Source organism: Rhipicephalus sanguineus, chromosome 4 (assembly GCF_013339695.2).
Source record: "Rhipicephalus sanguineus isolate Rsan-2018 chromosome 4, BIME_Rsan_1.4, whole genome shotgun sequence".
Classification (NCBI taxonomy): Eukaryota; Metazoa; Arthropoda; class Arachnida; order Ixodida; family Ixodidae; genus Rhipicephalus; species Rhipicephalus sanguineus.
Genome location: NC_051179.1, coordinates 117,329,959 through 117,338,446, shown reverse-complemented (window position 1 = coordinate 117,338,446; position 8,488 = coordinate 117,329,959). Strand labels below are relative to the sequence as shown.

The following is an 8,488-nucleotide window of genomic DNA, read 5'->3' as shown; positions in this document are numbered from 1 at the left end:
TATCTGATATCCACTGCGGGAGGAAGACCTATCCCAGTCGTTACCCACCCGGTCTGATTCCATTTTAGCCCTGCAAATTTGAAATGCGTAAGCGCGTCTATGATGACTGAACGAGAAAACTGTCCATCCATACCTTTGACAAGTGACAATAATCACCATACACAAAATAAATGCGTAAAACAAGAAAATTTTTTTTTCGTGGGGCTGGGTTTGAACCCGGCTCTCAGAGCCCCAAATGCGCGTACCTTAACCACTGAGCTACACACACACGAATGAAAATTGTGAATACAACCGAAACATATGCGAATGGGTTGCACCCGCGGTGCATAACAAATGTAACAGTAGAACCATCTCTCTGAAGGCTACATTGAATTTCGCGGTAGTGGAACGTGCAAGTTTCCAGTGATTGCAACATGAGGCCGTACCGGTTATTCCCGGACGCTTCACTGGCCGACGGCAGGCGCGGTTTGCGTCTGCGCCGCTTCCCGATTCTCCTGAGTGGTTATCCGTGCGCGCATTCGTCTGATCTCGTCCATTCGGCGCGGATAAGTGTATGCGTCCCTCACGTACGAGTAGGCGAACCAGTGCGTCAAACAGAAGAGAAGGAACGCGTAGAGACCCATTTCGAAGCGGTTAGAGATGTCCTTGCAGGCCACGTGACCGCAGTTCAGCGGACGTTCGTAGACCTGCAAAACACCCGGCGACGCCTTTCAAGTTACAAGCATTCTGATATTTTGAACTATCGCAAGCAGTTTATCGCTGGAAACTACAGGGCAATTCTTTGAGAACTGACCTATTTTATTGGGCTGTAGTTTTATTACATGTCATCCGATTTTAATGCGGTTTTGCAGCTAAACATTCAGGGAGGATGATAATTTATTGGGTCGTTTTGTTTTTACGTGCAACACGGAAAAAAAGAATAAATAAGGAATAACGGAAACTGCTAAATGCTATACAATGAGGGATAGCTCGCGCCTAAAAACGTTCCAAAAAAGTTGATTGACATACAGCTTTCCAAACGTGACTTGTGAAGGCTTGTAAAGGCTATAAAGGGTATCAAAGTTTATAATTACTTACCTTATAGCAGGCGTAGAAAATAACCACCCTCCTGGCGAAGGCATAACCGAGCTCGCCGCTCCATGTTGGCTACAATGCTCCGCAATGTGTTGGCAGTGATGTTTGCAATTTCCCTATTTTCTTTCGAAGTTGCACATCAAAAAACAGGACGGTCCACTAAATTTTCGTCCTTCCTGAACCTTTTGTCGGAAACCGCTTTAAAATCGGATAATTTTTAACAAGACTGCCGCCCTATGAAATAGGCCAGTTCTAAAGGAATCACCCAGTAAAATAAAGTTCACCAGTAGGCTGATCCTAACGGCAGCGAATGTGACACAAGTCCATGATCTTGCTGCAGAGTCGCTACAGCACAGGGCTAAGCATCACAATATTATTCGCCTTTACGTGCATAAAAGTAACACGATTATGAGGAACGCCTTAGTGGAACACTTGAGGTAGATTTCGAGCAACCGGGTTTTTTGACGTCCGCCTAAACTTTCAGTGAACAGGCGCTCTTCTTTTTTAAATGCGATTTCTTAACGAACTTCTGTGAAATTGAGCGTATCTATCTATCTATCTATCTATCTATCTATCTATCTATCTATCTATCTATCTATCTATCTATCTATCTATCTATCTATCTATCTATCTATCTATCTATCTATCTATCTATCTATCTATCTATCTATCTATCTATCTATCTATCTATCTATCTATCTATCTATCTATCTATCTATCTATCTATCTATCTATCTATCTATCTATCTATCTATCTATCTATCTATCTATCTATCTATCTATCTATCTATCTATCTATCTATCTATCTATCTATCTATCTATCTATCTATCTATCTATCTATCTATCTATCTATCTATCTATCTATCTATCTATCTATCTATCTAGCCGCCTACGTCTGGGTGCTGTCACGGTAGCCTGCTTAACTTGGTGTAGACCAAAATTCGCACGGGAGGGTAGGAGAATTTGACGAATATGACTGTCCGGTCATGACATGAATAACTTGAAAATCCTGCCGCGTACGTCTTCAAACCCTTTCCTCCATACCCGTTTACCACGGGCCGCGGTGTGCGGGTGTGCGCCACTAGTGATTGACAGTTCATATCCACCCAGGAACGGCGAGAACAGACATTGGTAATTTAAATGCGAGAGCGTTAAGGAATACCGACATCAGCAACGTTGACCCCACGAATGGAAAGAATAAATATTAGGATCCCAGCAGGAATCAAAGCGAAGCATTCTGCGTGGCAAGCAGTTATTCTACCACAGAGCCACGCCAGGTCTTTAAGCAGCAAATGTTCCCCTTTACCCGACCTACCTTAAAGGCGTCGCTCGGCATGGTGAGGGAGAGTAGATGACGCTCCGAGCAGCACCGCTGTGGCGCCAGCTGCTGCGTAGCGTTGATGACTATGGCGCAGTCGCGCATGTTTTCGAGAAACCACGTCCGGTTCAGTTTCAGCAGCGTCATGTTGAAATAATTGCCGCGCAGCATGCGAAACTGGTCATCGGACAACTCGCAGCAGCCGTTCAGCAGCTGTCAAAGTGGCGGGAGGTAAACAGAGGAGACAACAAAAAATGCCATTCAATTAATGAGTCTTGCCAATCCTATTTGTTGGCCGCATTTCGAACTTGATATAGCGATAGCTTGGGCTAGTTGGCGATTGAGCATCGAGCATCGGTGATTGAGCATCGATTGAGTTGATGATTGAGCATGTTTTGCTGGTTATTCCCAATAAAGGAGAAAGACCTAGTCAAGCCGATTTGCGACTTCCTGTCTGCGCCCCTGTCATCTGTACCTCGCATTTAGGAGAACTTGCGTTTGGCCTAGTTGGTGCTTACTGTTTGACATTTTGACCGCACAAAAAAACGAGGACAGAGGGAGGTACGACGACACGGGCGGTAAACTTTCAACTCATTTTATTCAGTGAAAGACGTAGCACTATATAGCGAGTTTTGAGATGCGCAGACACAGTTACGTCCGCTCATCAGTCTAGTGGCGCAGCCACCTGTCCAAGAAAGACATTTCCGATTTAAATAATCTGATAGAGGTGTCACTGACACAATCATCATTTTTCTTTCTAATAAAGTAAGCTTCTAATAGCTCTCGAGCTGTTTGATCTTGGCTTCCGCCCAGAATCTTTATCCCTTGAAACCGTGGTTCACACGTGCAGTCTTTACAGCGCGCATGCAGGTGCGCCAAAACGTCTCCTTTCTTTAACTTTACTTAAGTTTACCGCCCGTGTCGTCGTACCTCCCTCTGTCCTCGTCTTTTTTGTGCGGTCAAAATGTCAAACTGTACCTCGTATGGATACAAAATAAAATTCTAACTTCAAGAGCCTTCTTTTAGTTGCCCTGATGTTGCAACAGTTTTTTATTGTTTTGTTGCTGCCTCTATCACTGCAACGTCAGTGTAGCATGCCACTGAGTTGACTTTTGTTTATCCGTTTTGACGATTCAGGAAATCCCAGTTTAAGCTCTTGAGGTAGTCACTTTCATCTGCCGTCGTTCCTAAACCTGTAGAATCTTTAGAAGTTTCTTAGAATCCTACAATCTGCAAAAAGAGCATCTATTCATAGGTCAAGTACTAACAAGAGAGCAGGCCCGTAGCCAGGAATTTTTTTCGTGTGGGGCGGGGGGGGGGGCACTTGCTGAAAACCTTGACTTTTTAAAAAAAGACCTATTTTTATTATTTATTTTTTGGTAAAAACACGTACTTCACCAAAATTACGGGGGGAGGGGGTGTTTCTTTGCAATTTTCCGAATTTCATGACCACCACCGCGTCCTTATTTTCAGGTTATTTTTTTCGCAGGACCAGACTTCCTTGCAGGCCCGTAGCCAGGCGGGGGGGGAGGAGGAGCCCAGAGCCCTCACCCCCCCCCCGCCTGGCTACGGGCCTGCAAGGGAGTCTGGTCCTGCGAAAAAAATTAACCTGAAAATAAGGACGCGATGGTGGGCATGAAATTCGGAAAATTGCAAAGCAAGTCGAGAAGAACCGCGTAGCATGCCCTGGAAGTAAAACTGACAGGCTTAACACGAATATATATGAGGACGGCAGAGTTGATCAGAAAGCAAAGAGCAGTAGCAGATAGCCTGCTTGAATTAACAGTATGCCACGTCATGATAATGAGAGATAACCGGTGGTCACGTCAAAGGAACAACATATCACCGATGGTCTGTTGGAGCAACGAAATAGACAACGAGAGATGGGAAGCAAGGCGTGGGACAACAGAAGAATAGCCGAGATGAAACGACGATGAAATTGACGACGACAACGACTAGTGGACCATGTGTAAAAAATTTTAAAAAAGAGGCATGCATCATACAAAGCATGATACGACAAGGACTTACCGGATCACTCATGGTGTAGTACCAGAGGGCGTATGTTGAAAGGCCACTCATGCACAAGCCCATTACCAAGGCACACAACAAGGAAACCTTGTTGCAGAAAGAGAATGGCGGAGCTTGCGGGGTATCCATGGAGCCGCCGGCGAGGGTACCGAAAGGTACAAGCTGCACATGAATTATTGCTGTTAACAATATTTGTGTTGTTATTGTGATTAGAGCGTTTTAGATTTGGGTACCCAGGACTCGCGTAGCCTAGAGATTACCTATGACACATGAGCAGTGGCAACAAACACGAGCGATTGCCAGCGCAAAGCTTTGGGTACCCCATTCTAAGGCTGCCTATTACTACTAATAGCTTGAAAGGAAAGACATTTTGGAGCGTTCATACTGTACTGGCTGCTCCTCATCTTGTATAAAAGGGATAATGCGATTGTGCGCGTAATAATTTTATAGTCGCTTACAAAGTAAGAATAAATACAAGCTGTGTCCGCAATACCGCGGCGCGCTTGTCAATCTCCTACGTGAGAGAGTCGTGCAAGCCGTTTTCCTTTCAAATCGGAAGTACCTTTTCTGTGCTGATGTAAATACCACGCATATCGAAAACTAATGGTTCGTCATTCCTACCTAAAATATCATTTTTGGCTAAACAGTAATGTCCTAACATTTCATTAAATTTGCCAGGATGTTCAAGTTTTCGACTTATCAGCTAGCGGCACGAACCTGTGTCTGTATCGGTACACCCACTATCTGAAACACGCGAAAAGTGCTTGACGTAACTGAAATGAGCAAACGTGATTGGATGGAATGTCTATGCAAATGCTCTCTGAGGGGGCAGGAACGGCTGTGGGTGAAGTTTGTATTTACTCTTAGGTTCTAATCGTCTATTGAAAACAACTTCACAGGGTAGAGGCATCGGCTTTTTTGTTTTATGGTTCTTGTGGTCTATGGTTCTTGCTTTCTCAAGTTTGTGTAAAGCATTGAACTGTTAGTTGTCTTTGCGTCTTTAAAATATTAAACAAATTTCTAAGAGTGCTTAGTAATTGACATCAAAACAATTTTTGCAGTACATATGTACCTGAGGTCTCCAATTTAGGAGCTTCTTTCTACGTTCCAACAGCAGCGGTCTGCCTAAAGATGAGGTGTACAGTAATAAAGAACCTCAGATCAATCTTAGCTGCCTCTTGTTCTTCGGACTAAGAGCACGAGGAACAACAAGTTCCTGCCGCACCGCAAGGAAGCTTACAGCATCGCAGAGTCCGACCAGTGGTGTTGTGTAAAAACCATCCAGTGTATAGATGCGATAGCTTGTAGTCCTGCTATTCGAGAATATTATTTAACCTGGCTGACTCCGCTATTTAGAAGAGTCTGCACATGGCCGAGAACAGGCCTTCCCCTCTGTTTGACTCTACAAGGGTAAATTGGACACATATTTGTGACTGGTGAAAACGCGATGATGGTCAAGGCTTCTAAGTAGGGCTACTTCCCGTGTTCTTCCTCTCTGCCCTCTCGTTGATCGCACTGTTTCACTATAACTTACGGTGATACAGTGGATCAGCCACGTTAGTGCATTCTCGAATAAATGCCTAGAGCTTCATTGTTGCAAGACTGACGTCAAAACGCGTTTACTTACCCGTTCACGGCGTCATGTGCTTCTTGGTCCCTCGCTTGCTCCTTGTTACTGGCGCCTACCCACTACGGGCCAAGAATCCGGGGGTTAATCTAGATGTAAATATAAAAACCTCAAGGAAGGATAATAGGGGAATAATAGGATGGATGGATGGATGAACAACTTTATTTTAGTCCTTCGGTACGCGCGATTAGCGCGCAGCGGGCCGCAGGAAGAAACACGTATTTTGTAATAGGATAATATCATTTTGGTCAGACGGTAAAAATAAACTAAATAAACAAAAATGATTTTTTTAATTACCGATGTAATAAAGTGTTGGCGGCTTTCCAATGTGCCGAATAACTGATTCTGATTATTCATTAACAAGGAATCGTCCCTGTGCCAATTAGGAATATTCGCTGAGGGACACGCGGACGTTCCTGTCGCGGTAATTCCATGAAACAGCGTCCAAGGAAGGAATATTTAGAGTTGAATTTGCATGCTTCCTTCTTCTTTGCTCTTGTTGAAGAAAGCGTTCAAACAACGTTTGAGTGTCCGTAGGGTGGCGTTGAAATTACGTTTGTTCACTTTTATTTCTCGAAAGCGATCAGGGAGGACGGAAGGCCGAATAAATCAAAAGCAAATGAGGGCAAGCTTCATCTATGTCAAGTATTGCACAGTATGGTCGGTGCAAAGCCTTCGTTCCGCTAAAACGCTGTTGAATTATAGGAAATTTTGTGGGACTACATGTGTTCTAAATTTCTAATGATCGGCTTTGCATTTCGACGTCAGAATGTCTGTGACGTATGCGCCTGAATTCGTTTTCGTCTATGCTATGAAACGCAAGCAGTTCCGTGTAAGATGGTGGTTTGAAGCGATGAAAAAATCATTGAAGAAGGAGTGACACTGCTGGCAACGTTTCGTCAATTGTTCCCGCCTTTGTCAGGGCAGCAGTAGCTGCTTTCTTGACAAATTTACAGACTGCCCCAATCGTTTCTTTCCGCTACGGCTATCCTACATAAGACAGGCGGGTCGTTGTGCTGATCAGAGATGAATGTGAGGCTAGATATTGTTAAACGGAGGATCGCTGTCTTATTTTTAACAGCGAAGCCGTTTAAGCTAGCCGTAATCTGTCCAGCCCTCTCTCGAAAAACGAACCGGTATGTGCCAGGGAAATTGGGTAAATCCCACTACTCACCACTGGTCCACTGAAAATGAAGAAGACAACAGTCAGCCCAACACTAGAGGGCGGGAAAGGCAACGGTGACTACGAGAAGACCTCGAAGCGATGGAAGGCCTACGCCAACGACGACGTGCCCGTAGATCTATGAGAGGTGCGAATGTTTGGTTTCAGTGCGAGTTTCAGTCTCTGGAGTCTGGACATCCGTGTCGCGTCTGTGACTGTGTGTCGTTCAACTCGAACTTCTCTACGCTGAGAATCAACGTAGAAACAATTTAGAATCACCTAGCTAAAGCCTAGCGACGACCTAGAAGCAACCTAGAAACAACCCTCATCACGTAGCGAAGGTCTGCAAACAACCTAGAAGCAAACAGATTAGTCTTCAGAATCGTCCAGTTTCCCTGTTTCAAGGCTTGCGCGGCTTACTGCTTAGTGCAAGTCTGGCCAACTTTTTTTCGTTGCGTTGCCGAAATTTTAAATACACGCCGCATTTTTAAGACTGCGCTATTTTATGCAGGTATAAAAACGAAGAAGTGCGTCTAATAGACTTGCCTTATCAATAGCAATGGGAAGTTCATGCATGAACCACCTTGGGCCAACTTGCGTAGATAATATTTATGATCATATTACGAAGAGCACGATATGTTTATGAGGCACGCGCTATATAGCGGGTGACTCTGGATTGTTTTGACCGCCTGTTGTTGAACGTGCACCTAAATTTAAGTAGACGAGTTTTCGTGTACATGACTGTCTGGTCATGAAACGTGTGGCACATACCCGATTACCACGGGCCCCGGTACACGGGTATGCGCCACAGGTGATCGACCGTTTATATTTACCCGGGAACGCCGAGAACATGCATTGCTAATTTAAATGCAAGGGCGTTAAGAAAAACTGACGTCGGCAGCGCTGACCCGACGAATGCAAAGAATAAAAATTTTAATCCCAGCAGGAATCGAACCGAAGCATTCCGCGTGGACATGCAGGTATTCCACCACAAAGTCACGCCACGTCTAGAAACTGCTTTGGAAAAACACCCAATGCAGGCGCAATGTCGGTGCAACGCCAACTGTGGTCGTGGTGCTGGCTATCTGTAATTTTATAACGAAGCAATAAACCCTATATATGTACTTCCACGATACAGACGTCATGTCAGGTTAACGTCCGCGGTTCCAGTGCTGGCTCCGCTTTTATAGCAGTCTTATAAACATCACATTTGTTAGATTACGTTTGACCCCGGAGAAATGCGCTAACGAAAGTTACGCATGATATTCACATCATCT

General features: G+C 44.6%; 1 protein-coding gene across 1 annotated transcript; it reads right to left on the bottom strand.

Moving 5' to 3' along the window:
* Positions 1 to 1,371: 1,371 nt before the first annotated feature.
* On the bottom strand, positions 1,372 to 4,559 carry LOC119391545 (uncharacterized). The gene is made up of 3 exons (XM_037659224.1): positions 4,423 to 4,559; positions 2,392 to 2,607; positions 1,372 to 1,419 (listed from the first exon to the last, which is right to left on the bottom strand). Exons 1-3 carry the CDS (start codon positions 4,549 to 4,551, stop codon positions 1,372 to 1,374), a joined length of 393 nt encoding a protein of 130 aa, XP_037515152.1. The 5' UTR covers positions 4,552 to 4,559.
* Positions 4,560 to 8,488: the final 3,929 nt, after the last annotated feature.